The 25,114-nt window shown below is 51.4% G+C and overlaps 11 protein-coding genes across 11 annotated transcripts; 7 read left to right on the top strand and 4 right to left on the bottom strand.

The window, feature by feature from the left end:
- Positions 1-95: 95 nt before the first annotated feature.
- On the top strand, positions 96-2,993 carry BDV17DRAFT_251067 (guanine nucleotide exchange factor VPS9). The gene is made up of 5 exons (XM_073756388.1): positions 96-1,655; positions 1,705-1,782; positions 1,840-2,015; positions 2,078-2,712; positions 2,775-2,993. The coding sequence occupies exons 1-5, from the start codon at positions 311-313 to the stop codon at positions 2,818-2,820; spliced, it is 2,280 nt and encodes a 759-aa protein (XP_073620816.1). The 5' UTR covers positions 96-310; the 3' UTR covers positions 2,821-2,993.
- An 868-nt stretch (positions 2,994-3,861) lies between these two features.
- On the top strand, positions 3,862-5,374 carry BDV17DRAFT_72001 (oxidoreductase, short-chain dehydrogenase/reductase family). The gene is made up of 4 exons (XM_073765012.1): positions 3,862-4,142; positions 4,207-4,645; positions 4,718-4,962; positions 5,027-5,374. The coding sequence occupies exons 1-4, from the start codon at positions 4,088-4,090 to the stop codon at positions 5,212-5,214; spliced, it is 927 nt and encodes a 308-aa protein (XP_073620815.1). The 5' UTR covers positions 3,862-4,087; the 3' UTR covers positions 5,215-5,374.
- Positions 5,375-5,585: 211 nt separating this feature from the next.
- On the top strand, positions 5,586-6,053 carry BDV17DRAFT_286786 (uncharacterized protein; the record flags this gene model as incomplete). The annotated part of the gene is made up of 2 exons (XM_073761011.1): positions 5,586-5,806; positions 5,981-6,053. The coding sequence occupies 2 exons, from the start codon at positions 5,586-5,588 to the stop codon at positions 6,051-6,053; spliced, it is 294 nt and encodes a 97-aa protein (XP_073620814.1).
- Positions 6,054-7,354: 1,301 nt separating this feature from the next.
- BDV17DRAFT_71979 (VIT1/CCC1 transporter family protein) lies at positions 7,355-8,901 on the top strand. The gene is made up of 3 exons (XM_073765011.1): positions 7,355-7,792; positions 7,852-8,227; positions 8,288-8,901. Exons 1-3 carry the CDS (start codon positions 7,720-7,722, stop codon positions 8,793-8,795), a joined length of 957 nt encoding a protein of 318 aa, XP_073620813.1. The 5' UTR covers positions 7,355-7,719; the 3' UTR covers positions 8,796-8,901.
- A 96-nt stretch (positions 8,902-8,997) lies between these two features.
- Positions 8,998-9,724, bottom strand: BDV17DRAFT_251059 (DUF4202 domain-containing protein). The gene has a single exon (XM_073756387.1). The coding sequence runs from the start codon at positions 9,698-9,700 to the stop codon at positions 9,008-9,010; it is 693 nt and encodes a 230-aa protein (XP_073620812.1). The 5' UTR covers positions 9,701-9,724; the 3' UTR covers positions 8,998-9,007.
- Position 9,725: 1 nt separating this feature from the next.
- Positions 9,726-12,160, bottom strand: BDV17DRAFT_251058 (uncharacterized protein). The gene is made up of 3 exons (XM_073756386.1): positions 11,206-12,160; positions 10,464-11,098; positions 9,726-10,408 (listed from the first exon to the last, which is right to left on the bottom strand). Exons 1-3 carry the CDS (start codon positions 11,810-11,812, stop codon positions 10,328-10,330), a joined length of 1,323 nt encoding a protein of 440 aa, XP_073620811.1. The 5' UTR covers positions 11,813-12,160; the 3' UTR covers positions 9,726-10,327.
- A 261-nt stretch (positions 12,161-12,421) lies between these two features.
- Positions 12,422-15,096, bottom strand: BDV17DRAFT_278983 (putative C6 transcription factor; the record flags this gene model as incomplete). Its single annotated transcript, XM_073759632.1, has 4 exons — positions 12,422-13,499; positions 13,557-14,322; positions 14,376-14,874; positions 14,950-15,096. 4 exons carry the CDS (start codon positions 15,094-15,096, stop codon positions 12,422-12,424), a joined length of 2,490 nt encoding a protein of 829 aa, XP_073620810.1.
- A 1,746-nt stretch (positions 15,097-16,842) lies between these two features.
- Positions 16,843-18,988, top strand: BDV17DRAFT_298145 (transcription factor domain-containing protein; the record flags this gene model as incomplete). The annotated part of the gene is made up of 3 exons (XM_073763627.1): positions 16,843-17,261; positions 17,314-17,919; positions 17,978-18,988. 3 exons carry the CDS (start codon positions 16,843-16,845, stop codon positions 18,849-18,851), a joined length of 1,899 nt encoding a protein of 632 aa, XP_073620809.1. The 3' UTR covers positions 18,852-18,988.
- A 245-nt stretch (positions 18,989-19,233) lies between these two features.
- BDV17DRAFT_251051 (Tim22-complex subunit TIM54) lies at positions 19,234-20,812 on the bottom strand. Its single transcript, XM_073756385.1, has 2 exons — positions 20,635-20,812; positions 19,234-20,570 (listed from the first exon to the last, which is right to left on the bottom strand). The coding sequence occupies exons 1-2, from the start codon at positions 20,720-20,722 to the stop codon at positions 19,252-19,254; spliced, it is 1,407 nt and encodes a 468-aa protein (XP_073620808.1). The 5' UTR covers positions 20,723-20,812; the 3' UTR covers positions 19,234-19,251.
- A 289-nt stretch (positions 20,813-21,101) lies between these two features.
- On the top strand, positions 21,102-22,848 carry BDV17DRAFT_71864 (AIM24 family protein). Its single transcript, XM_073765010.1, has 6 exons — positions 21,102-21,414; positions 21,470-21,588; positions 21,651-21,722; positions 21,776-21,946; positions 21,998-22,116; positions 22,169-22,848. Exons 1-6 carry the CDS (start codon positions 21,213-21,215, stop codon positions 22,686-22,688), a joined length of 1,203 nt encoding a protein of 400 aa, XP_073620807.1. The 5' UTR covers positions 21,102-21,212; the 3' UTR covers positions 22,689-22,848.
- Positions 22,849-22,912: 64 nt separating this feature from the next.
- On the top strand, positions 22,913-25,081 carry BDV17DRAFT_298143 (MCT family MFS transporter; the record flags this gene model as incomplete). Its single annotated transcript, XM_073763626.1, has 4 exons — positions 22,913-23,754; positions 23,817-23,923; positions 23,981-24,570; positions 24,643-25,081. Exons 1-4 carry the CDS (start codon positions 23,445-23,447, stop codon positions 25,079-25,081), a joined length of 1,446 nt encoding a protein of 481 aa, XP_073620806.1. The 5' UTR covers positions 22,913-23,444.
- Between the last annotated feature and the right edge of the window lie 33 nt (positions 25,082-25,114).

Here is a 25,114-nt window from a genome sequence, read left to right as displayed (position 1 = left end):
CGGAGCCGGGGGAACAATGATCCAGGCCCCGGCCTCATGATTGATCGCCAACAATTCAGCTTCAGGAACTCGTTTCCACATCTGAAAATACGTGGCCGGGGTTCAGGTATCACTTAGGCCATCTACGCCTGTCACCCATATTGTTATACCCTACAGATCCCTGGGGCAGTCGTTCGTGCCGCGAACAACCCCACGTCAGCCCGCGAGCGTCTCCTAAACAATTCCCCCGCAACATGACCCATACCTCCGCCTGAATAACCGCCTTGTCCGAAACCCTCTCTTTCCTCTTATCCTGATTTCCTCGCATCATATGTCCGCTTCAGACACGCCGGACTTTCCCGCCCTCGGTATACAAGGGCAAGCTCGACCGGAGAAGCCCAATGAGGGGAAAGAGGCCGAGCGGCAAGTGACGTCGGCTGGCCCCGAATCAGCAGCGCAGGCGCACAATGAGATACCAGATGAGAAGAAAGACACTCTCGCCTTGTTAAAAGAGACAGAATCAGGAGCTCAGGGAACATCAGAATCCGCAACTCCAGCGCCATCTCATACAGCGCCCGCCATGCAGTCCTCGGACACCACGTCCAAGACAGTCGCTGCTCCGTCAGAGCAGATGGGGGCCCTTTCAATAAATACCGACGCAGCAGAACATAAGTCGGTATCTGAGAAGAGCGCGACCCCGCCTCCCCCGCCTGAAAAGGACGAGCCATACCTCAAGGATACCGGAACCACTGACTGGACGGAGAAGGAGCTTCCAGATGTCCCGAATGGCGATGAGAAGAAGGTAGGCTATGGCAAGGAGCGGGCAAAGGATGATGATTCCCAGCCAGAAATACAAAACATAATGGGACAGTTCGCGGATGCCCCTGAGAATGGAGCCCAAGAGCAGGTCATGTCCCCCAGAATGGAACTAGCTGAGCAATTTCTTGGAGCGCAGGGTCATTTCCCGCCGAGGAAATCGAGCTTGGATCATGGAATGGTGGCGGGGAACAATCAGCAGACTCCAAGGGCTGCTTCAGGATCCTCGTCTTCTCTAGAAAAGCAGCCTGCCACGGTTACCAATAACATCCATAGAAACTCGGCTGTTGAACCGTTCACGTTGACCCGACGTTCCTCCACCTCAACCCTTCCTCCGCCTCCTGAAGCTGAACCAGATCAGCCCTTCGATTTTCACCGTTTCCTCGAGCAACTGCGCCATCGCACCGCTGACCCCGTTGCTAAATTTCTACGTTCCTTCCTACATGAATTTGGGAAACGACAGTGGATGGTCCATGAGCAGGTCAAGATCATCAGCGATTTCTTAGCCTTCATCACGAATAAAATGGCCGCCTGCGAGGTGTGGCGAGATGTGTCTGATAGCGAGTTCGACAACGCCAAGGAGGGTATGGAGAAGCTTGTGATGAATAGACTTTACTCGCAGACATTTTCGCCTACTATACCAGATCCACCATCAATTCCGCGAAGTACGAGTAGAAGTAAGCGCCGTGAGATGGAGAGGTTACATGGACCTTGGAGGAAGGGCCAACATCAGGAAGATATTGAGCGGGATGAGGTGTTGGCGCAGAAGATGCGGATTTACAGCTGGATTAAGGAAGAGCACCTTGACATAGCTCCAGTGAGCTCTTCAGGCCGTCGATTCTTGAATCTCGCTCAACAGGGTAAGTTCATATTTCATTCTCTACTCACAGCCGTTCTAACTCAGCGCAGAACTTAGGAAGATTAATGGTTATCGGGCACCTCGTGACAAAGTTATCTGCATCCTCAACTGCTGCAAGGTCATCTTCGGTAAGTTTGCTGTCAGAGGAGAGAACATTGGGAATGCAGGGCTAAGACATTTCTTAGGTTTATTACGAAACGCGAAGAAAGCCGATACTTCGGCAGACTCATTCATACCTCTCTTAATTTACGTCGTACTTCAAGCAAACCCGGAACACCTAGTGTCTAATATACAGTACATTCTACGATTTCGAAATCAGGACAAGCTTGGAGGGGAGGCAGGATACTACCTATCTTCCTTGGTAAGTCGCTCATGCATACTGCAGAGGCTGTTCCGCTCTAGTTAACTAACCGTGCCGTTCAGTCTGGAGCCATCCAATTTATCGAAACCTTAGACCGGACAAGCTTGACCGTGAGCGATGAAGACTTCGAGCGAAATGTCGAGGCCGCAGTTTCGGCCATCGCTGAACAAAACCGCGCATCCGAAGTATCAGACCCAGGACCATCTTCCGAAAGCGCATCAGACCCTTCGCGGAAATCCGCCGATGTACCGCGCAACCCCAGTCGGAGAGAGCCGTCGCAATCTAGAGAGGAAGATAACGCACCAGTAGCCGGCTTGTTACGAACAATTCAGAAACCACTATCCACCATAGGAAGGATTTTCTCGGACGAAACCGACTCGCCGCAGCAGCCAGACCCCGCACCCCATCCGGGGATACCACGACGGCTAACCCCCAACATATACCAACCTCCTCGAACCAGTGGTGATGAAGTACGAAGTTCTGGCGAAAGGTCTCGCTCACGTGGTGCAGCACAGCCCTCGCCATCGCGACGGCTCGATGCGCAAGATGCCGCCGCTCATCAGGCCAGCGCAGAGGATGCGGAAGCCCGGCGGATTCAGCGCGCCGAGCATAACAATGTAGTCGAGACGCTCTCAAATATGTTCCCGAACCTGGACCGTGACGTTATTGATGATGTGGTGAAGATGAAAGAGGGAAGGTGAGTTGCTCTCAACCTAATGGTATCATTGAGATATATGACTAACTCTGATTTATCATCAGGGTCGGATTGGCAGTTGACGCATGCCTTGCTCTCAGTGGAGGTTAAGCTAATATATAAGTCGCGCATCAGCAACTTTTTCTCAATGCGAGTGTGCACCTTGGAAGGGCCCGAGGCAAAGGTTCGCCAATAATAGCTAGCAGTCTCGCCTCATGGGCATTCTTAATAGTAGAAGAAGAATATACCGAGATGTATCGGATTCTCCATTAAGTGAATCACTCCTCTGAAGTGATTACAGAAGATAGTAGACAGGACTGTCCGTTGTCGACGATTACCTTCTCCGTCCTTTCTAGTGTTGTTGTCACGTGAAAGGCTACCACGAACACATCCAATCAAACTCCTCCAAAGACCTCGCTTACTGCTAGCGCCATTCTGGCTCCCTCGCCTCGTCCATAAATACCTCTCCCGCCCGCGGCCCTTTTCCTCTTTTTTTTTCTTTCTTTCTTCATACTTACCTTGTTTGGGTGGCTGCGATCAAGAAGGCGGTCCACCACAGATTGGTCCCTGCATTGCACAGCGCGGCGGAACGGTCTGTTCAACGGCCTTCGGGTCATTGACAGGCGTATTCTTTGGCACTTTCCTCTCTTCGGAGACTCCTTTTCATCAGTTTGCAAGCTATATGCTTGCAGGTGGAGAAGAGGTTTCTTCTGTTGTTGGACTTGGGGGTTTCGGTAGTGATTGTGCTTAGTCTTGGGATGCGGTGGCTTCATGAGTGTTTTGTACGGAGAGGTATATGAAATGAATGATATGATCGGATATTCACTGAATAATGTATTATCGCTTTTTGAGGTGCTCTCCGTCTGGATTTTGTAGATGCGTCGACGATTACAATCGCCCCTCATTGGTCTTTCTTCGAACAGCATTCCTGTTGCTTATGACTTCCCCGGTGTTCAATCAATTTACTGCGAGGCAATCGAACCGTTCATATCTGTGTCGCAGCTGTCTGCATCGCGGTAGCGCGACGTCATTGTTTATCCCGTCCGTCAAGGGTCTCAAGTCGAATAACCTCAAATCTCGGAATATTTGATGGCTTGTTTCAACCTTTCTTATCGATGCTTCCACGCACATTCGAGAATCATGGAAAAGCGGGTATCAATGACTCGGAGTTCTGACTTCAGAGCTGTTGCATTTGACAGGGCTAGGAGTCAGACGTCATACTGACGCCCCCGATGCTTTCGTCGAGAGCAGTATAAGTGTCCCGGCCGACGATAATCTTTCCTCATCCTGAATAACTTCACCTTTGCATCCCGAGCCTCGTATTTTAAACTCGTTATCGCAAGTCTCAACATCTCGACGCATTAAATCAGTCGTCAAAATGGAGCCAGAAACACATCAGCCCTCTCGCGGACCCCAGTCCCAATTCCAGTCTGGTAAGCAGCAACGAGTTCTCATCGTCGGAGGACCTTCAGTACTAACGTGTCTCCGTTCGAACAGGCCATGAAGTCCCCGTCCAGCAGCAAAAGAAGCCCGGTCTCCAATCACAGATGGACAAGCCCCAGCCCACATCCACGCAGATCCCATCCGAGGACCAGGGCTACCAGACATACAAGGCCGCCGGCAAACTACAAGGGAAGAAAGCGATTATCACTGGCGGAGACTCCGGAATCGGACGTGCGATCGCAATCTTGTATGCGATGGAGGGCGCATCTAGTTTGATCGCCTATCTACCAGAAGAAGAGGATGACGCGCAAGAGACGAAGAGGAGAGTCGCGAAGGCTGGACAGACATGTCATCTTCTAGCCGCCGACCTACGTACCAAGGAGAACTGCAAGAAGGTCGTCGATACGGCGTTGGAGAAGCTGGGAGGAATTGATATCCTGGTAAACAATGCGGGAACACAGACTATGCTTCCCGATATCCAGGACCTGTCGGAGTGAGTTACACCCCTTCCAGTCCATGATGGGAAAGACCGCAGTTCTTCTAACACTGTTCGTGCCTACTACAGAGACCAGTGGGAAAGCACATTCGATACGAACATCCACCCCGCCTTTTACCTGTCCAAGTACACTTTGCCGCATCTAAAATCCGGGTCAAGTATCATCAACTGCGCTTCTGTGAACCCTTACATCGGTCGACCTGACCTCCTCGACTACACAGCCTCCAAGGGCGCGCTTGTTGCATTCACACGAGGCTTGTCCAACCAGCAATGCAGCAAGGGCATTCGAGTCAATGCCGTATGTCCGGGTCCAGGTATGTTAATACAAACTGTCACCTTCTATGGGATTATTGGAGCGGCGAGGCTAATGCCAACTAGTTTGGACTCCTCTGATTCCAGCAACTATGACCACGGAAGCGATCGAGCAATTCAGTGGAACCCCGATGGGCCGACCAGGGCAGCCTAGCGAGATTGCGACTTGCTTTGTCTTCCTGGCTAGTCAGGACAGTAGCTTTATCTCCGGGCAGAGCTTGCACGCGAACGGAGGTGTTGTTCTGAACGGTTAAATATCTTCCTGTACGATATATAGTGGTATAGGCGAAGGTTGAAAGTGACTCCTTATCTATAATGTGGCAACGATAATAAAATGGTGCCTGATTATCTTGAATGTTTTTGCCTCCGCTTGCATAATTAGTCACACCAGTCTGGAAAATACATAGATCATGGATGTACATTTTGCCACGCATAGTTGAAGAAAATCACCTGACCTGACGCTCAACGGCTGTACTTCAGCTCCCCGATGTGACGTAAATAATAATCCTCCGCCGCCCAACACAAAATTCTATACTTCAGCACGAGCAATCGAATCGTTTACCTCACAAACCTACAAATTTCTTCAAACCACACACCTCTCAAACCTGCAATACAATCCCTCAAAATGCCCGTTCCACTCTACCAAGAACAAAGCCAAACCACCGGCACCAGCAACACCACCACTCAGCCCTCCGCCACCGGCAACAACAGCGTCAGCAACAGCGCCAGCCAGGCTACAACCACTAGCTTCGCCGGAAATAACTTCCCCTCTGCGATGAATGAGCAGGGCCAGCCTTTGAGCAAGGAGGAAGCTGATCGGCTGTATGAAGAGCGCATGGAGGAAGAGTATGCGAAGAGGGAGGGTGGTGCTTAGATGACTTGGTGACTCGAGGAATGGACGGATGCTTTATGGGGAATGCGAATGCGATACGGCTGTAAATACATATATCGTGATATATGTTATGTGCTCTTAATGTGTATATGTACTGTATAATAAATGCTGACAGGTAAAATATCAAGAATTGCGGTCTATTATGCTTGCATCCTCCGTCGCGAACCTAGCTCGGTCCTTGAAGACGACCAAGAAAAGTAGAGAGAAAAAAGAAAAAGAGCGAGACCCAGAATCGAACCGTCGGCCTCCTCCCTTCAAAAACTACTTTCATCCACCGAGAAAGGCAAAAACGGTGAACTTGGCTTGGGGACAAAAAAAAAAACTGGTAGCTTCTCTTTGATTGAGCGTGTCATCCTTAGTGCAGGGGCCATGCTAATCTTCTCTGTATCGTTTCAAATTGACCAAATGCCCAAAGGGCGAAAGGTTTCTTTTTAACTCGAGTTATATAGCCCGGCCGCGGGTCAATGTGGGTTTCTCATTGGTTGGCGCGGATGTGGCCCGCGCGTAAGAACATCAAAATTTGAGTGAGGGTCGATGACTTCCAGCGAGCCTCAGGCGTTCAGGCTGCCAATGGATGACTTTCCTGTCCGACTCCTTACCGTTTTTGCTGCTTGGTGGTCTGTTCGTGGAGAGCGAGGCGCGCTGTCCTCACCTCATGATATGCCAGCAGGTAATTTGGACAGTGAAACGACCAATTGGATCAACCTATGTTGATAGGTTGGTCGACAGAATATGGTGGCATGCTGCTGCGCGGGGAACGGACGACTCCCGTCCCAAGGTCTGACAGGTAGGAAGGTGTCGATAACCTTTCGCTTCAAGAGCTGCTCGCTGACATTGAATAAATGATAATATCATTTGAAGATAAGGTCAGCGACATTAATGTCCATTGTCTTTGAGGCGTAAGTGACAAGGGTTCCTGCGGTGTCGGTTCATGGAGGGGAAGGGTCTAGAGTTGTGCCCCTCTCGTCCAGGATGTGCCCCTCTCGTCTAGGATGTGCCCCCGCTTGTGGTGCTTCTGCCCTGGGTGGATCTCCGCTGAGTAGTACAACTGGACAGCTATGCCGTATATCGGCCTGGTCTATATCTAGACCTACAGGAGACAGGGGCAGGTCGTCCTACCCTTGCTGTGACTGCTGAAGGTGGCGCTTCACCTTGGATAGACATCTTTCCAGCGCGTCTACTAGCAATAGTGGACTCACCGTCTAGTTCGGACTTGCTTGGATTCGGCGTCATGTTCGCCATCTCCGAGATCATGGAAAGGCATCGACTACAATAAGATTAATACAGACTCCGAGAGGTCATCTCGGAGACGTCGCAAAATCCCGACAAACCCAACAGCAAGCTCTGGCCACTGAAGAGAGACATAAATGTAATCGTACAGCATCACATCCAATCACCTCGACCTGATTTGCCTTTGTGCTCCTGTCTTTGTGCACGGTGTTCGAGCAGATCGCTGCGCGCTGACCATTACCTCCATGGTGATTGGCTGAGCGGGGACATGGTACGCGGCGAAAACAGAGGGTGAGAAAAATTAGCAACTTCAGACGTGCACTTCCATAGCTCGGAGTTAGGGTAACCGGTGAGGATAAATATCCTCTTTTGCCTGCTTAACTGATGCTCAGATTCTCTCCAATATCCAACTTTCAATCTCCATACATTGCCTTTGTCACGCGTTGTTGCTGAAGATATTCAGATTGACTTATAGATCGCGGTGACGTCAGGAGTCTGGAACACCCGTGGACGCGACTTACCAGCATTTTTCCCAATCGGGACACTATCAGTGCTCGCAAACAAAAGTTGAGGAATTGCGTGAACTCTTTGAGGAAACCAGACTCAGGGGTACTGCTTCATCACACGGAGCTACAAAATGGCCTTCCTGTTCATCAAGCAAAAGCTATTCCCTGAGCGACGCTCAAAATCTACACAACAACCGAGCTATAGTTCGTCAGCCCTACAGCTTGCGACCAGGTACAGAACGCCGAAGCTAACAGTCGCATAGGGAAACCACTGCTCTCAAATGACGAAGACGACGACTCAGACACTATCACGAATAGCTACGGAAGCATGGACCACGACGTCGAAGGCCAACGATCCAGGACATATCGGACTTTCCGCGACACTTCACCATCATCCTCCAACTACGACGTCGAGAGCACAGGGAGCGGAAGTAGTAGCTCGAGATCACGCATTGACCCTCGCATTGTCTCGGATGCTATCCTCGGGCTGTCGGATGGCCTGACGGTGCCCTTCGCATTGAGTGCCGGTCTCTCAGCGCTAGGAAACACAAAGGTCGTTGTACTCGGAGGATTGGCGGAGCTAGCTGCGGGTGCGATCTCCATGGGTCTAGGAGGATATGTTGGCGCCAAGAGCGAAGCGTGTGTTGCACTTTCCCGACGAAAATTGGATTGAGTCGAGTCGAGACTAACTCCCAGCAGAGAATCATACCAAACCACCGTCCGTGAGACAACAGAGCTCATCGAGACATCGCCGCACGAAACACAATCTATCGTCTATGACATCTTCGCTGCGCACGGCGTCCCCGAGGACGCAATCGCTCCTATCAACGCCTCCCTCCACGCTTCCCCCGACCGCCTCCGCGAATTCCTCATCACCTTCCACCACAAGGAGTCCGAGCCAGACTGTAACCAGGCGTGGACGAGCGCGATCACGCTGGCGCTGGGATACTTCATTGGCGGGTTCATCCCGCTGGTGCCGTACTTCTTTGTCAACCAGGTTCTTGTTGCGCTGTATTGCAGTGTTGCGGTTATGGCGGTCACGTTGCTTGTGTTCGGGTATATCAAGACTGGTGTTGTGAGGGGGTGGAGAGGGAGAGAGAATATTCTTGCTGGGGTTAAGGGTGGAATTCAGATGGTTCTCGTTGGAGGCGTTGCTGCCGGCGCGGCGATTGGGTTGGTGAGGGTTATTAATGGGGGAGAGTCATGACCACCATCTGCCTCCTCTGTTTCTCCTTCTCCTTCTGGCCATCGCAAAATTATCGCATCGCATCATATCATGACATACCATAGACGGACAAAGGTCCACCCTCTGTATAATAGTAATGAACCAAGACGTAACACCACCAACACGCACAAACGTCCAAGTTCCAAAAAAGCCCTTTTCCAAGACCAGGTGTATAAGTTAAAAAAAAAAAAGCCTCAAGCATCAGCAAGAGCCCTCTCAACCAACTCCCGACTCCGCCCACCAAGCTCCATCCGCAACGCCAACTCCTGTCCCCTGGTGGACATCTTCACCCAAGTCCTCCTCAAAATCGCAAGGACCTTCTCCTCCTCATACCCCCCCTGAAACTCCTCTAGCTGATCTTCAAGAAAAACAAGACAGGCCACATCCTCCAGAACCTGGACCTCTTCATCCTCACCACTTTTCAAACCCTCCTTCCTAACCAAAGCCGCAACCCGCTCCGCAACATCCTCCCCATACCCGCCCTCAACGCAATACCCCCTCGCGATCTCGGCCTGCCGTCTTGCAAGGTGAGACCGCCAACTGTGGTATCCGATTTTCGTAGCCGGGAAGGAATCGCGCGGGACTTCCCAGCGGCGGAGATGTTGGGCGCGGACGGCGAGCTGGAGGGGTTCGGAGGCGAGTGGGAAGCGCAGGGTGAGGTACTTGGTCATTTTGCTGGCGTAATGGAGTTCGTAGGGGATTGTGTTGGTTTCGGTGTCGGTTCCTTTGTTCTTTGGGTTGAGCGGGACGAGTTTGGGGTCTTGGGAGTGGGCGGCGTCGATTAGGGAGAGGGTTTTTGTGAAGGGGGTTTGGGGTGTTGACATTTTGGAGGTTGTGGCTGTTTGAGAGGCGGGAGGATTGGAGGGGTATTGGATTGAAGTGAACATAAGTTTGAGGGTGCAGGACTGCAGGTGGGATGGAGGAGGGCTGATTTTATGGATGGCTCGGTTGCGCCCGCGGAGAAAGTCCCCGCTTTATCTCTAGAGGAATGATACCGATTGTATTACGAACTGCTTAGATGAATGTACGCGGATAATGTCAAGATAGAGATCTTTGATTTCTATCTACAAGCTCATTGGCGCCGCTCAAGCAGCTCTGGATGTAGAGTTTGACGTCCCTCGCTATTGTAATGCATCGAGACGACTGAAAACAAGGAGGAATCCGACCAACGGATTCGAGACCAATAACACACGATAAAAATGGAAACATTACAGCACTTGATGTTTCTGCCGTTCAAAGAGGTGAAGAAACCAGAAGACCTTTCCGAGAATAAATCAAACCCCAAACGCCGTCCGATCAAGTAAGCCGGGTATATCCAGCACCGTGATGCAAAAAAAAATGTACTGAGAATGAGATGACAAATACTGTCGTCGAGTCTGTAGATCATATCCTTTCACTTGGTTCGAAGGCACTGCGAGCCCAGTAGTAAATCTGGGACGTAGTTATGCGCAAAGCATAGTAGAAGAGAAGTTTGCTGATGTCTGCTTTTGCCCGCAAAAATTCCGTTTCGGTCGTCATCTTGCTCCAATGCCGAACATGCCAACTCCATAGCTCCCCCCGCGTTCCGGAGGGCCAGGAAATCTGGAGACGTGGTCCTTAAAAGACAAATTGTTAATACTGTGTCATACACGACAGATGCCGGAGACAAACCTTCTTCCGCTTTTTCTTTCCGGCCCCCTCGCCATTCGAGTAAAATCCACTCTCGTCGTCATCATCCGCATACCCCTCGCCATATCCCACAAAGCTATTGTCATCATAATGCCTCTTGCGGCCTCGACTCGGGCGACTTCGTTCTTGTTCCGCCGGCAGAGGTGTCCCATTCGGTTGACTGACAACCCGAGCAGCATTTGCGGTGGCAGTCTTTTTACTGGATTCTCCGGCATTTGGGTTTTTCGTTGGCTTGTCGTGTCCCAGTACATCTTCCCAATATTCGTTGTTTGGCACCATGCCCGGTTCCATTTTCATAGCCTTCATCTGCAGATTATGCAGCGCTGAATCCATATCAGCGACCTTTATTTCCTTCCCAAACACCTTCTGATTTTGCCACTCTTCTTCCGGCCACATTGTCATCGTCCTGAGTCCACCAGGTGTCGAAGGATCATGTTTCACCGGCTTGTTTCTTCCAGCAAGCCCTAAACCCTTCAATTTGCCTTCATATGACTTCCGCAGTCGATTGATCTTCTCTCCCGTGACAGGGTCATTCCTTGCAACCGATCTTGCTACGGGCCCTAAACCATACAGCGAGATAAGGTCGACTGACGGGTCTGGCCCAGTCGCAATGTGGGCTGCCGTGGTTGTGAGTGTTAACAAGGTTTCAATCCAGGCAGAGGTGGGAGAGCATTGTGAGGTGCACAAGGGGCAACAACCACAGCAAGGACTGGGGAGCTCTTACAGCTTTTGCAAAGATGGAAGGCAGACGAGAAGTCTTTCTGCAGAGATTCTAGGCTGGGCCAGTTAGGGTTAGTTTTCGTCGATGTTTCTGTATCAAGGTCCATGGCATCGCCATGAGGCATGTGAGTAGAGCCGTCCATTCGTGCAAAATCCTGTCCTCCTACTCCTGCCTGATCTGTTTCGATATCCCTGTCATGGTCTGTCCGTCTGTGTTCTGATTGCTGATTGACGGAAGGCTCTGAAGCCCCCGGACCGAATGACTTGTCGCTGTGATCGGGGCCGACGCTGCTGGCCGGTGTTGGAAATGAGTTCGTTACGCCTGATGTTGGCTGCTGAGAGTTTTGTGTAGACATGGGCACGGAGGAAGGGGGAGAAGAGAGGCTGGCAGGTTGTGACGTCGCCTGGCTCGGTGTTGCTTGCAAGGATGCGAAATTGGAGGCATTGTTCGGAGCGCTTACCGACATCAACGGTGGCGATGTCGGCGTCTGTGGAGTCTGATCGTGGGAAGTATTCGAATGTGTACTCTCCTTAGGAAACGTGAAGGGAGACGACGGTGACGGTGAAGGGGGTCCTGTCCGGAATGGTGCCGAGGAGGTGCGATCGGACATGGGAAGATCGAGGCGGGCGGAGGGATGAGAAAGCGGCGGCGGGAGTCTGAGCAGCCTTATCTTGTAGCCCTATGAGAAGGCCTCAAGCAAAGATCCTTCAACACCAGGAAGAAGTGCGGCAAACTCAGACAAGGAGAAAGGAGGAACGGCCGGTCGAAATCGCTCAAGCGACGTTAGGGCGAAGGTCTTCGTAGTCACGCATGCCAACGCGACCGCCCGGGACAGCAGCAGAGATGTCGGTAATGCGAAGATAAAGTGAGGTAGAGCGAGTGAGCGGAGAGTCAATAGTCGCGGGTCAAGGGTGGTGGAAAGATTGATGCCCTTCTGATCTGCGCTACTGAAGTGAAACCGCCTGGGACTTGAAAGAGATGTTGGATGACGGCAAGAGGCCGGAGAACACGTGATACGCGCCCCTTCAGCTTTCGGAAAATTTGGAGGCGGCCCACTTGTAACTTACGGTATTGATATTTCATGCCTGTAATTTATCATTCATGTGAATGGCCTTGTTTCTACGAAGACCTATAGTCAGCACTGAAGAATATTAATAGGACAGTGCTTATGTATTCAATCGTGTAGACTAAGTATTCATTTTTATATGATTAGTCTAGCTCATGACTGGTACCGCGCTGTTGCAGTCTGCATCGCTAACTGAGTAGTGACATCAGGAATGTGGTCTGCCAGCGAATCCATTAATTCCAGCTGCTCCTGCTGACTCAATGTTCTGCCTCTCCAGGGGTTGGCAGGGTACTCCCCATTGAAGTAATGTGAGTACTGATCTCCAAAAGCATCAGCCCAGTTCATTGGATCGGCTGTTGCATCTGAAAACGGCATTGACCTGTCCGCAGTAGACGAAAGCGAAAAGTTGGGGTCCCAGCCCGGTAGCCCGGGGACAACGGAGGGGAATGAATTGAATGGTGTAGATGGATCAAAGCTGAGATCTGAACCGGGCAACAGCGTGTTATCGTGCAGCTCAAATCCCGAGGAAGGTTGCGTTTCAGCTGCAGCATCTGGTGGGACATTAGGATCCCAAGGCGGAGGCTCTAGTTTGACCGGATTGCTAGGTATATATGATGGGTTGGTTGCTGGGGGATAATGAAAGGGCGGTTCGGCTGAAGGACCCCTTGAGAAAGTGCCAGCTGAAGTGGTGTCAGCGACGGAAGAACCGCCCGCTAGCAGGTTTTGTGAATGAATCGAGGCTGCGGTGCTGGCAGGACTCGTCATAGAGGGTGGCGTTTGTACGTCCTGAGAGGAAGACGGGGTTTGGTGGTTGGATGAGTTCGAGGGTGAATGGACAACAAACGAGTCTTCAGTGTTGTAGGCCCTAAGGCATGCGGCGATGAGATTCTCATAGAGCATACCGGCTGATCTTACCCCAGGCCACCTTTCCGCAGCCAGCATAATGCCCTCTAGTGCAACTTCAAGACTGCGTTCAACTTCCTGCAACTGGTGCTCCTTCCTAATCTCAGGATACGAAAGGGACCAAAGAATGGTGTTCAATGCCATGAAGAGCGACTGGGTGAATATCCAGGTTAGATCGACCGAGCCAGTAGCGATCTGTTCTCTGTGCATGAAGACGTTAAAGACAGATGCTTCATAGCACCGCCGTGCTGCGTTAACAGACGGTTCTGGAATCTGAGGCGATGGTCGATGCATGAAGACAATCATGGTATTGAGTCTGCCTTGAAACCTGTAGTTTGCTAGTAAGTAATCCGAAGAGGAAGAGTTGCGTATAAAAGTTGCTCACCATTTCCCGCTCAAGCCACTACCCCCGTCATGGGTAGGGCACGATGCCATCCATTGATCGAGCTTGCCGAGCATATATGGGAACCATGGGTCGTGGTCGTCGACCGGAGTGTCTCGTTTGTTCAAGTAAAGAGTCCGCCGGATCTCGAGCTGCAGAAGACGCATCTTGAAAAAGTGTATCGCGATACATTTTGGCAAAATTGGTTTCGCATCAGGATGTATGCCCTCCCGAGTAATATATTTGTCGTCCACTGGTTCGAAAAATTTGACGTGGAGGACATGGTCGTGACTAACGGAGTAGCAACTTGGACGTCCCAGGCTGTGCGAGAGGCCAAACTCCATCGAGGTGACAATCCAAAAAAGCCTCCGCCGCATGTCTAATTCTAGTGGATCCAATGGTTTTTCTGTGCATGATTGGGTTATTGTCGCTTCTTCTGTAAGTCCAAGATCCTGGCATAGCTTAATAGCCATCCCAACGACCCAGTACGCGGCGGTACGCGTGGGAGTAAGTAAGGAATACTGAGCTATCAAGACCAGACACTGCAGGGACCTGAGATCCATCCTTCTCAGTGATGATTCGAGATATGGCAGTGCAGCGAGGTAATAGCTGTCCGCTAAACCCGCAAAGGATGTGCTCATTTTCTGCATGCTTATTGCAATCACCATCCGTAACTGGAAGTTCTGACAGGGGTCGCTAGAGCCATTGAATACTTCCTCCGCCTCTTGGCGGAAAGTAGGCATATGCAACGTCGGAAGCATAGCTTGTGCTGGACAGCAGGTCAGTTCGGCGTACCGTTGAGATAAAAGTGTCGCGACATACCTTTGACAGTAAAGACATCAATGAGTCGATATGTTACATGCTTAACAGGTAAATTTGGCTGGGGGATGAAGCTGATCATGGGGTAGACTTTGGAAGTTGGTTTCCCGCTTTCTTGGATGAATTCGTCCTTGATTTTCTGCGCGGTTGATTCGGGAACAACATCCTTGATGCTCTTTGAATGGGTATTTTGTTTCGCCATTTCCATAACCAAGCGCGTGATTGCGATGCCGCTTGAAGGCCCTAGATATCTGGCCTCATCGTGCTCTTTAAAGCGAATGCGACCGGCTCCGCGAACAATCAGTTCAGGGTCGGCTGCCTGTTGAAAGTCCTTCTCGACCTCTTCCAGCTCTCTCTCCAGCCTGCGAGCGGTCTCTCGCAATTGGATGATGTACGATCTCGATATTGTACGCTTCCGAGCAGAGTCGTAGTATACGCATTGTGCGTTGGCGCGATCGCATGGGCCGCATCGGGGAATTCCGGGGTCGCATTTAGACTTGCGCTATACCAAAAATTAGTAGACAGCTTGGTCACGACAGTGAAGTTGCTTGAAAAGTGCGAATAATCAATGACATACCTGTCTGCACCGGGTACATGCCGCTAGTGTATGTGCAATTCGGCCATCGAAGCTAGGGCTAGACCCCTCGGGCGCTTTGGATGGCGAAGTCTCCCACGGGTTTGCAAATTGCGGTTGTAAGTTATTCGAGCCAGGCTGTGACGCCATGGTGGTTTATGGGACTATAGTGAGGCCCCGGCCAGAAACAAAGGGTGATGGATATCAGAAAGCAGACGATGTCTCTCTGGTATCCCATATAGCGATTGACTCGCCTCAAGAGAAGTTGCGAGAAAGGGCTCCGGGCCAGGCCATCAGGCATGCGCGATTGTACGAGGAAAGTTCAATACCATGCGAAGTTGCGACTTCGACATAATTGTCACGTTCAATCCGACAAGGCTGGGGTGCGCGGCGCCGTCAACGGGAAGGGCGAGGGTCGTACGACGGGTAAAGGCAGTCAACACCTACGGTCGGTTTCGAGCCATTCAATCCCCTGCGTGTTTTTTCCTTTCTTTCTTTCTTTCTTTCTTGCGGTAAGAGCTTGCTTGGGTGGGCGTCTCGAAACGACGGGGGTTGATGTCGCGAAGAGGGACGAGGTTGGCGGCCTTACGGCCTAGGCCCACTTAGTCGCCGTTTCGATCGACGCTGACCAGATCCGAGGTCAGGCTCCGTATCTATATCGGTGAGTGAGGGGTGCGAGATTTTGGCATGAATCACTGCGGTATCGCACAAATTCTGGCAAATATAAATGTCGGTTAATTATGAAGAACGGCACAGAGCAATTGTTAAGGTCTGAGGCTAAGGCATGGGCATCCTTCAATTTCGTCAACACTTAAGGGAAATGGCCCCAACTTAAACTCAGCCAGGCCAGGAGTGAATCCTTCATGAAGATACGTAATGAGGAGCGTCTGCTCTTACGTTCATGGGCTTGTGGGATAATTCAAGGATGTACCGACTTCCTTTATCCTGTCCTCAAAATAATGCGCCGGAACAGATCAAAAATCTCAGTGAAGGGTTCAGGTAGTGATCTCGGCGCGCTTGGAGCGGGGTGGTGGGGGTGAAGGAGAAGAAACCGTGGAATCAAAACGCATATCGCGCGAGATATGCACGGGGTGCGCTTTGTTCTGATTCTCGATAGCAACTGCCATTATACATTGCTCTTCGCTCTGTCTCTTGCCGCGAGAGGAGCCAGGTTGGCTGCTCGAGAACAGGAAATCATCACGTGCACATCGAGCCTTGCCCTGTCTGGAGCTCGTGACATGCCAGACTAAGCTTAGCGTGGAAGTGACATGCGCGGGGCAGCTTCCAAGTGCCGCTCTCTTTACTCCGTCCTGTTCGGCCCAGATTCCCTAATGTGCTTCCCTATGATTCTATCCGGTCTACTGTCCATTCGATGCCTTTAAGGTTTTGCTGTACCTGACTATTTCATCGCTCGAGACACGACGCCAGGTATTCTTTGTCTGCAATATACACTGCCGCTGACTCTACCTGGAGCCGCAATTGAAGCTCATCCCATGCTCTGCAGCTAGGATTCCCTAGTAGCTTATCGACTTGAGGTTCAGCCGATTTTCGCTACTAAACCCTTTTCATACTCGTGATCTGCGATGGAACTTGAATCATATGCGTCCTGATAGCGGCTCTTGTCTCCTGACCCTTAGCTTCCAAATCGCGTCCAGTTCATCTCTTCCGACTTTCCTGGGCAGTCCGCAGTGAGCCACATACTCTTAAGTGGTGAGTTCTTTCAAAGTTTTCTCGTATAAAAGATGTTCCTTCTCAATTTGGAGCAAGTCTGCCGGGTAATCTCATGTCATGCAATGAATCAAACCCACATGAAAATTGCCCGATCTGGCCGTTTGAGAATATACCCCTGTGGAGTATCGCCAGATTACCTCCAGATTCAGACTGATGTTGGAGATAATGCAGGGAACATGTGCAATTAGGATGTCTGACCCTTCGTTTTTGGACAAACCACTGCTCAAAGTCAGTCGGCCAGTTGCAGCATGCTCAAGATGCCGGACAGCCAAAATCAAGTGCGATGGGAAGCTTCCCGCTTGTTCTGCTTGCGAAAGAGCAGGAAAAACCGATACTTGCTCGAGTAGTGATGAATTCCCTCGTGGAAAGGAGAGAAGCTATGTAGGCTCTTTGGAGACTTACTGTGAACGACTCGAGAGGAAAACCGCGGAGCTTCGTCGGCGTAAAGAGTTACTGAGCGGTGGTGCAGGAGGCATCATCCATGAAAGCTCAATAACTTCAGCTTCGTCTGCCGGGCCAATCGCGCACGCACATCGCCAGGAGGTGTCAAACATCGATGACTTGGTTGGAGACTTTGGTTACCTGTCTGCTCTCCTCTTGGTTACTTAATGCTGCCTTTACTAACTATCAATCTAGGTCCGTCAGTGCCACGTCAAGAGACTTCCAAGGGATTACGTCTAACACCTCCTTTGCCAATATGCTTCTATCGGTATCTCTCAATGAACAGATTCCCAAACTATCTCCCCGGCCACTGCCATCTCGACCTGAGATTAGCCCGCTTATACAGCATTATTTTGATATTTTCTACGCCCAGCTGCCCTTTTTTCACGAAACCACTTTCTGGGCTTCTGTTGATTCTGTTTATCAAAATGGCGCCCACTTTGCGAAGCCATTTGACAATTGGATTGTTCGATTGGTGTTAGCCATCGTTTATGGGTCCATGTCCAGCACATCAATGGATAGCAACCATCGAAAGGCGCTGTCTCTTGTTCAAGATGCGCTGCAATATGCTGAAGAAGTCCTTCGGCCTGGAAGCTTGGTTGGGATACAGGCTATTATGCTCCTTGCTCAATACTCTCTTGTCGACCCAGCGCATTTCCGGTCCTGGTATCTGGTTGGTATGGCGGCTAGAGTGCTCGTCGACTTAGGGCTACATCAAGATCATCATGCAGAAGCTGTATCCTCAGTGGAACAACGAGATCTTCGACGTCGTGTTTTTCACTGTGTCTACTCTCTTGACAGGTACTTCTCTCTTTTACAGCCGGTTAACGTTTGTAAATGCTAACAATGCATCTTACAGAGCCACCAGTGCGGCCCTAGACAGAACCTTCTCTTTCTCTGGTGACTCCGTGAACGTCGCTCTTCCGTCCGCCTCTAGGGCTGACCAAAATTATATCTTCTCGCACAGTTCAGAACCAGCCTGGAGCGTGGTCAGAATTCGGCGCATACTGTCAGCTGCTTATCAGGAGAAATACTTCACTGCGACGGAGCCCTCCTCTCCGACTCCGATATCAACCTGGATACTTTGCTCGCAGGCGGCTGAATGGTTCAACAACACACCCAAGACCTCATCTCAATATCTTCCCCTTCTCTACCGTTTGGAGTTTCTTTACACAACCATCATTATCCTATCACCTTCAACCCGTTACCTCCCCTCCTGCGACTATACCAAATTACTTATATTCAATCGCTGCATAGACTACGCGCATCAACTCCACCGAATACACGAGAGTCGAACCTGGTTGCCCATATTGACGTCTCTCGATATTATGCGTATCTACCAAGTCAGCCGGAGGTTCATCAACATCCTTACCCAGAATATCGACCTCCTCGTGAGCCTCGTTCCGGCAACACCCCAAGTTCCCGACCACTTCCCTCATCCACCGCCGCTGGAACTCGAAGACTGTCTGCAATGCCATGAGCGCGCCGTTCAGTTTTTGACTCATGTGAGCAGCCTTCTGGAATATGGAGCTCGCAAGTGGAGTCTCCACAGCCTGTCTCAGGATTTCGTGAAGCTCTCGGCATCTGTTCGGGGACAACTGCCAACCCCCACTGTGACCTACGATCCAACTTTGGGGACTTATGCGCCTGAGGTACCTGCAATTCTACCCCCGGCGGTGTTCCAATATAACGGCGTTACTTTCGAGAATTCAAGCCGCGAAAACTGGAACTAAGCTTGAAGTACATCCTTTCTTATTTATGCCCGAAGTTGTCCGAGGTGATTATGGCTCTCACTGTTGAAATGGCGACGCTTGGGTCTCTGATACTCGTACATTGGGACCACCGAGGATTACAAAACTAACATTAAATAATCTGGCCATCTACTGTTAGGTGATGCTGTTGGATATATACTCGTGCTTTTCAGCGATTTCCATGATACCCTACTTGAAAATAAAAAGGTACGGAGTTGGCACGAGCATGAGATTTCTAGAAACATAATATGCAAGGATTATTGTACAATGTATAGGAGTTAGTGATACAGCCTTTATCCTCCCGGCGTCTATATATGACCACATATTCCTCCGATGTTCAAAGCTTGATCCAACTAACCGACAACTTGTCTCACACCACGCTTCATGCGTCCTCCTGATCAATATTCCCAAAAATAGGCTTTCTCTTCGCAACCTCCGGATCCTCCCCATATCCATACTGAATCCACATTCGCTGCAAGAACGAAACCGGTTCCGGTCGCTCCTCGCCAATAATATACTCGGTTCCCTGCTCGATGCGCTGCGCGCGGGCCTCCTCTTCAGGCGAGAGCGCATACCGCTGCATACGGCTCGCAATGCGCGGGTCCAGCACAATTTCGCTTGTCCACTCGCGTTCTCGTTCGGGGTTCGCCTCGTCCTTCTGGTGCGCCGATTTATGCCAGTCTGCCTCTTCGTGCTCGAGCTGGGATTGAATTGCCGAGGGGGCTGTGGACGAGGGGATGTCTAGGACGTCGTTTGTGGGAGCGGCTTCGGAGGAATTGTCCGTGTAGGGACGGGCGTATGAAGCGAGTACAACGGCCGCGACGTCCCGGCCCACGGAATCGGCGACGTGCCGCTGGTTAAGGTATCTGTAGATTCTGATCGGGGTGTTGAGGAAGCCAAGAAGGTGGGGGAATTCGATGGGGGCGGAGCCGTCGAGGGATGAGGGGAGGGACGGAGGGAGGTTTTGCGTGGGGTAGTCGATTGGCGCGATGTATGCGGGTGTTGGGCCTGTGGGTTTGGTGGGTTTCTTCTCTTCCTTCTTCTCGTCTACTTGCTCTGGCGCGGGTGTGTACTCGGTGTTTCCATCGACGGTGGCAGCGGGCACCTGGGGATCTTCGAGAGGAGGTGCGGCCTCTTCAGGTGCCGGCTGCGGAGGAGGATCAAGAGGGCCTAGCCAGCCCTCGTGCAAACCGCGAATGTACTCCTTCCAAGTGTGACGGCCGATAATCAAGTCACCCTTTGGACCGGGCTCATCGCGCACACCGATCGCCTTCCTCGCGTCCGCAATTGCGCTCTCGGTATTAGGCTCTTCGACAACGGTGCTCGGCTCGCCAGCGCGCCGCCTTTCCTTGCGAATCTGTTCCGCAAACGCAGCCCGGACATCACCTTCTCTCCGGCCCTCAACAACATCGTAATCCAGCGCAGCCGCCACAAGAATCGGCTTGACGTACTCCTTGAAATGGTCGCGAGCGTTCCGAATCCCGTCGCCCGGCGGCGCGGCTAGCAACACGGTCAACTTCCGTCTCGTCTCCTCGACGGGTAGTGACTGTTTGGAAATATGGGCGACTAGGTCACACCATTTCTGCTGTGCGCGGCGCTTCTCTCGGCGGTCGTAGATGATAGCTGCGGTGAAGGAGCCGGTTACGGTGAGGAAGATCATCCAGTTCCGGGATGGGAGCTTGAAGCGGAAGTTAGGCATTCCTAACGCCGGTACGTGTTGTTAGTGTTTCGTTTCTATGGAGCTGAGACGTGCAATGGATCCTACCCATCATTCTCATAGCTGGGTTTTGCGGCTTGGGCGCGCTCTTTGCTGCCTCGCCCGCAGCCGGAGCCGAGTTGGAGTGGTCCGCCATGACTCGGACTGGATAAGAGCGGTGTATCCAATGATTGGAATTATGGGTATAAGTAGGCTCGATCACCACCCTGCGTCGCTGCTTGTCATCTGCAATTGTTGCTTGGGAAAAAGTTGGGATCCGCAAAGCTTCTCGGGGCCTGGTTTTTCCGGGCTGCCCGATCTATGAGGCAGGATAAACATCACCATGTTCCCACTTCCCAGCTTCTACATTACAATAACTTCTGGGCGCTTTGGTTCTTTGCTCTCTGACTGCATATTTTCTCTAACATTTTACTAGTTATCGTCACTTACTGTAGTCGATTATTTAGCAGTTCGTGTATACCCCGTCATAATTGACGCCAAGCCAGGTCCAACGCTTTCCCCGAACGGGAAGCGCAAATCCGGACTTTCAAGGAACAATCACCGCGGAGGACGAAGCGCAACAGCACATTCTCTCTAGCTGTGCTCTTGAACCTCGACTCCCAGGGTAGATTCTAAGAGGCAAGACAATGGCCCTACCCCTGAGGCGAGGCGTGAGGACTCTCACATGGACACGGGTCCTCCCTCGCCAGACGCGACAACCTGCGTCATCGCATCGCGGAGCACAAGCGAGATACGTCCAGATTCGTGCTACGCCCACAGAGCGACCAGCGACAGTCAATGGCAATGGCGTGCCCATTGTCGATACCCCTAGCTCTGCGGAGTCTGCCGGTCCGTTAACTCTCAGCATTTGGCGGCGATTCTTGCTAATCGATCCGGAATGCAGATGCGCGATTCGAAGTTGTCGGCGCACCCTACTCGTTACTATCGGTTTCACTCTCGGCCTCACAGAACCTATACACACGACGGGGAACCCTGGTAGGACTGAGTGGGAAGGCGGATAATGTGAGCTTACGGAGCAGAGGACGTCGCTATGCTTGTGCTTTAGCTGACTGGTGCTGGTAAAGGTGATATCAACGCTGAGCGTTCTGGAGCCCTTTCGCCGGGCTCCTGTTGGGGTGCCCTTTCTATATCAAAAGGTATTTCTCGCCCTAATATCCTACAATTTAGGAGGACTATTGACGTTCAGTAGATCTCCTCCGCTAGCCCCGTCACTGCTTTGATCTCTACTCGATCTTCTATCACATCGTTCGCCGTCGTTCATCTCAATGGGTCTGTGGATTGGATGGTGGCTCAGCGACGGGCATTACTGGCATGGACTGGCCGCTCACTGACTATTAAACCAACGATTAACACAAGCCTGGTTCGTACTCCAGACCCGATTCTTGGGAACACGGCAAGCTAATTGATCCAGAGCGTCGCTCATTGGGGTAGCTCCGAAGTCACAGGAAGAGGGTTGCTCGCATTAGTAGGAAGCGGCCAGTTATACTCAGTAGAGCTCAAGGCAGGCGAGCAATACATCATCCACCCTAGGTATGTTGAACCGGGCTTATTGTTATTGATGCCGCCGCTGAAGGGTTAATAGTAACGTTGTGGCCTACACCATGGGTTCCAACCCTCCTCGCCCCTATCGCTTTAAGTCAACGACTTTAAAATTCCAGGTTCCAGGCCTCCAAAGCCTTCCCAGGCTTCTTCAAAATACCCAATTTATCAGGGCCATGTCAGAAACAGATTCATGGAAGACAGCCATGAACTTGTTCCACAGACTCCGCACATGGTCGCGGAGAACTATCTGGGGTGACCGGCTATTCCTTCAATTTGATGGTCCCTCCACTATCCTTCTACAATCCCGCGGGGCGCGGGTTAGCGACATCATGTCTACTCAAGAGGTCAATGAACTCGCCAGCGCGCCTCGGGGCCTGACAATACTCCCCGCTGAATCAGAGAAGCAAAAATCCGAAGAGAACGAACTTGCTCCCCGCAACGTACCTGGTACCAGGACAGTCGAGGAAATTGAGCAAGAAATCAAGGGCGTTAGTAGCAACATCGCCGTCCTAACGAAAGAGGGCAAGGTGGTATTCGAGAAGCCAGGGCAGTCGAGCTAAACGGAGGTTCGGTGCTCCGATTCCTTACATGCGTGCATCACAGCGCCCTTCTTGTATTTCACTCATTGCAGGACCAATGTATCATAGACCTTTCATCTAAGCCCATTTGTGGCATGCTCAGCCAATTCCCATTTTGTTTACCTCTTTTGTTGCTTGATCATATTTTCTCCGATGCGCATGATCTCTAGCTAGGCGACCCAGCAACTCACCGCGGGGGAAATCTAGCAAAGAAGAGGTGCAGATCTTCCGAACAATCCACCTTGCAGAAAATCCGAGGACACGCTTAGGGTATGGTGGAGACGATGCAACCGCGGAAGGTATGCTCCAGCACAGTCGCCGGAAGAGGGAAGTGCCGCCTTATTTCATCAAGACAGCAAAGCAAGCCTCTTCAGCTGGCCTCCATCTAATTGTGATACAGGTTCCACCTTATTGCGAATCCCGATTCCCATGTGGCTGGCTGAAAATGGGTGGTCTTTGGGGAGCAGCGTCTCGGCCCTGAAGAATCCAACCCTCGCTTCGATGCCACCGTTCCACACCTCGAATCACATCTATCCGGAATGCACGGAATGTCGTGACGCAAAGACTTTTCTAGACAAATCGGGATGCCAAATCCGCTGTTCACCGATGCGCAACAAGACCAGTCGGGCAACTCGCTTTTACTTCGGTCCTGCAGTCCAGATAGCTCGTCCCCCCTGGTTAAGAGCACGACGGTCTGGCTACGCTCATCGGTCCCGCAAACCCCAGGACTAGATCGAAATGCACTCTTTATCTAGCAGCGATACCGTGGCTGTGAGCGATTCGTCTAGCCCTCCTTATTCTACGTCGAACGTCAACATCGATATACAGCCATGTGGTGAAGGGCCGTACGACCAACAGGGCCCGTTCATAACAACAGGAAACGCGGTGGGTCGTGATGAAGAAAAGCTTCAGGTCAGGACTCAATCTCGAGAGGCAGCTACTCCAAACTTTCCTCCGCCTGATCCTCCTCCAGATGGAGGACTTCGGGCATGGCGCACGGTTGTCGGTGCCTTCTGCGGCATGTTTGTAAGTTTTGGCTGGATTAGTTGTAAGTTCATACATCACCCCATTCTAAGCCCATTATAGCAGTTGGCTAACATTTTGATACAGGTATTGGAGTCTTCATTGACTACTACAAGACCCATCAGCTAAAGGACGTGGACACGAGCACAATCACATGGATTACTTCACTACAATATTTCTTGATGTTCTTCGGGGTTCGTGTATATGGCCTAGCATACTTATTAGTATACTAATCCTGCTACCCATAACAGGGACCCTTTGTAGGAGTGCTGTTCGACAACTTCGGTCCTCGATGGATTCTCCTGGCAGGATCCTTTTTTCACATCTTTGGGTTAATGATGATCTCGATTTCATCAAAATACTACCAGTTTCTCCTGACGCAGGGTATTTGCAGCCCCATCGGCATAAGCGCGCTGTTCAATATCAGCATGACCTCCATCAACACCTGGTTCAGGCGGCGCCGTGCTCTCGCTCTCGGCATCGCAGTCAGCGGCTCCGGTCTAGGCGGAGTCATCTTCCCAATCATGGTGACTCGTATCATACCGGTCCTCGACTTCGGATGGGCCATCCGAATCTGTGGATTTATGAGCCTTTTTCTCCTGATTATAATGAATCTCACCGTCCGCTCGAGATTGAACCACCAGAAGAAGACGCCATTGTGCCACCCTCTCGACTTCGTCCGCCCCTTTCGTGAGATCCCGTTTGTCGTTACCAGTGCAGCAACATTCTTCCTATACTGGGGCCTATTCCTCCCATTTGCCTTTATCCCCACCCAGGCCCAGAGATATGGCACATCACCATATTTAGCTTCCTACCTGCTCCCGATTCTCAATGCAGGAAGGTCCGTTCCACCCCTATTACTCACAGGAATTTCGCCTGAATCTTAATCTAACCACATACTCCCAACATATAGCATCTTCGGACGCATTCTCCCTCCATATCTAGCCGACCATCTCGGCCGCTTCAACCTCATGATCCTCACGGCAATTCTGTCCATCATTCTCGTCCTAGCCCTCTGGCTCCCGTCTCGCACCGACAGCACCGCAATCGCATTTGCCGCACTCTACGGCTTCAGCGGCGGTTCAGCGGTCTCACTGGCTCCCGCGCTTGTGGCTCAGATATCAGACATCCGAGAGATTGGCGTGCGTAGCGGGACGTACTTCGCCATCGCGGCATTCGCGGCGCTCACGGGTACCCCGATTGCGGGGGCTTTGTTGCCAGAACCACTAAGCGGGAGCTATTTGGGTCTCGAGCTGTTTTGCGCGGCGACTATGTTTGTTGGTGTTGTGCTTTATGTTCTTGCGAGGGGTATTGTTCCTGATGGGGGCTGGGGGGTTCGTGTCAAAGTTTAGTAGCTAAGACGGGCACGTTAGTTGTATGAAGTA

Source organism: Aspergillus undulatus, assembly GCF_047715775.1.
Source record: "Aspergillus undulatus strain CBS 261.88 unplaced genomic scaffold BDV17scaffold_2, whole genome shotgun sequence".
In the NCBI taxonomy this organism is placed as follows: Eukaryota; Fungi; Ascomycota; class Eurotiomycetes; order Eurotiales; family Aspergillaceae; genus Aspergillus; species Aspergillus undulatus.
The sequence above is the reverse complement of the archived record's forward strand: the minus strand, read 5'-3'. Positions and strand labels throughout refer to the sequence as shown.

What these genes read in the sequence shown, in the direction of transcription:
- BDV17DRAFT_251067 (XM_073756388.1), top strand. Translation starts at nt 311, where the DNA reads ATGTCCGCTTCAGACACGCCGGACTTTCCCGCCCTCGGTATACAAGGG. An exon ending in CTGCTGCAAGGTCATCTTCG is followed by an intron (nt 1,783 to 1,839) that starts GTAAGTTTGCTG and finishes GACATTTCTTAG; the next exon opens with GTTTATTACGAAACGCGAAG. An exon ending in GATACTACCTATCTTCCTTG is followed by an intron (nt 2,016 to 2,077) that starts GTAAGTCGCTCA and finishes CGTGCCGTTCAG; the next exon opens with TCTGGAGCCATCCAATTTAT.
- BDV17DRAFT_72001 (XM_073765012.1), top strand. Translation starts at nt 4,088, where the DNA reads ATGGAGCCAGAAACACATCAGCCCTCTCGCGGACCCCAGTCCCAATTC. An exon ending in CCAGTCCCAATTCCAGTCTG is followed by an intron (nt 4,143 to 4,206) that starts GTAAGCAGCAAC and finishes CCGTTCGAACAG; the next exon opens with GCCATGAAGTCCCCGTCCAG. An exon ending in GATATCCAGGACCTGTCGGA is followed by an intron (nt 4,646 to 4,717) that starts GTGAGTTACACC and finishes TGCCTACTACAG; the next exon opens with AGACCAGTGGGAAAGCACAT.
- BDV17DRAFT_71979 (XM_073765011.1), top strand. Translation starts at nt 7,720, where the DNA reads ATGGCCTTCCTGTTCATCAAGCAAAAGCTATTCCCTGAGCGACGCTCA. An exon ending in TACACAACAACCGAGCTATA is followed by an intron (nt 7,793 to 7,851) that starts GTTCGTCAGCCC and finishes ACAGTCGCATAG; the next exon opens with GGAAACCACTGCTCTCAAAT. An exon ending in GTTGGCGCCAAGAGCGAAGC is followed by an intron (nt 8,228 to 8,287) that starts GTGTGTTGCACT and finishes AACTCCCAGCAG; the next exon opens with AGAATCATACCAAACCACCG.
- BDV17DRAFT_251059 (XM_073756387.1), bottom strand. Translation starts at nt 9,700, where the DNA reads ATGTTCACTTCAATCCAATACCCCTCCAATCCTCCCGCCTCTCAAACA.
- BDV17DRAFT_251058 (XM_073756386.1), bottom strand. Translation starts at nt 11,812, where the DNA reads ATGTCCGATCGCACCTCCTCGGCACCATTCCGGACAGGACCCCCTTCA. An exon ending in CTTCCATCTTTGCAAAAGCT is followed by an intron (nt 11,099 to 11,205) that starts GTAAGAGCTCCC and finishes CAACCACGGCAG; the next exon opens with CCCACATTGCGACTGGGCCA. An exon ending in GAAAGAAAAAGCGGAAGAAG is followed by an intron (nt 10,409 to 10,463) that starts GTTTGTCTCCGG and finishes TTGTCTTTTAAG; the next exon opens with GACCACGTCTCCAGATTTCC.
- BDV17DRAFT_251051 (XM_073756385.1), bottom strand. Translation starts at nt 20,722, where the DNA reads ATGGCGGACCACTCCAACTCGGCTCCGGCTGCGGGCGAGGCAGCAAAG. An exon ending in CCCAGCTATGAGAATGATGG is followed by an intron (nt 20,571 to 20,634) that starts GTAGGATCCATT and finishes TACCGGCGTTAG; the next exon opens with GAATGCCTAACTTCCGCTTC.
- BDV17DRAFT_71864 (XM_073765010.1), top strand. Translation starts at nt 21,213, where the DNA reads ATGGCCCTACCCCTGAGGCGAGGCGTGAGGACTCTCACATGGACACGG. An exon ending in TGAGTGGGAAGGCGGATAAT is followed by an intron (nt 21,589 to 21,650) that starts GTGAGCTTACGG and finishes GTGCTGGTAAAG; the next exon opens with GTGATATCAACGCTGAGCGT. An exon ending in CAATACATCATCCACCCTAG is followed by an intron (nt 22,117 to 22,168) that starts GTATGTTGAACC and finishes AAGGGTTAATAG; the next exon opens with TAACGTTGTGGCCTACACCA.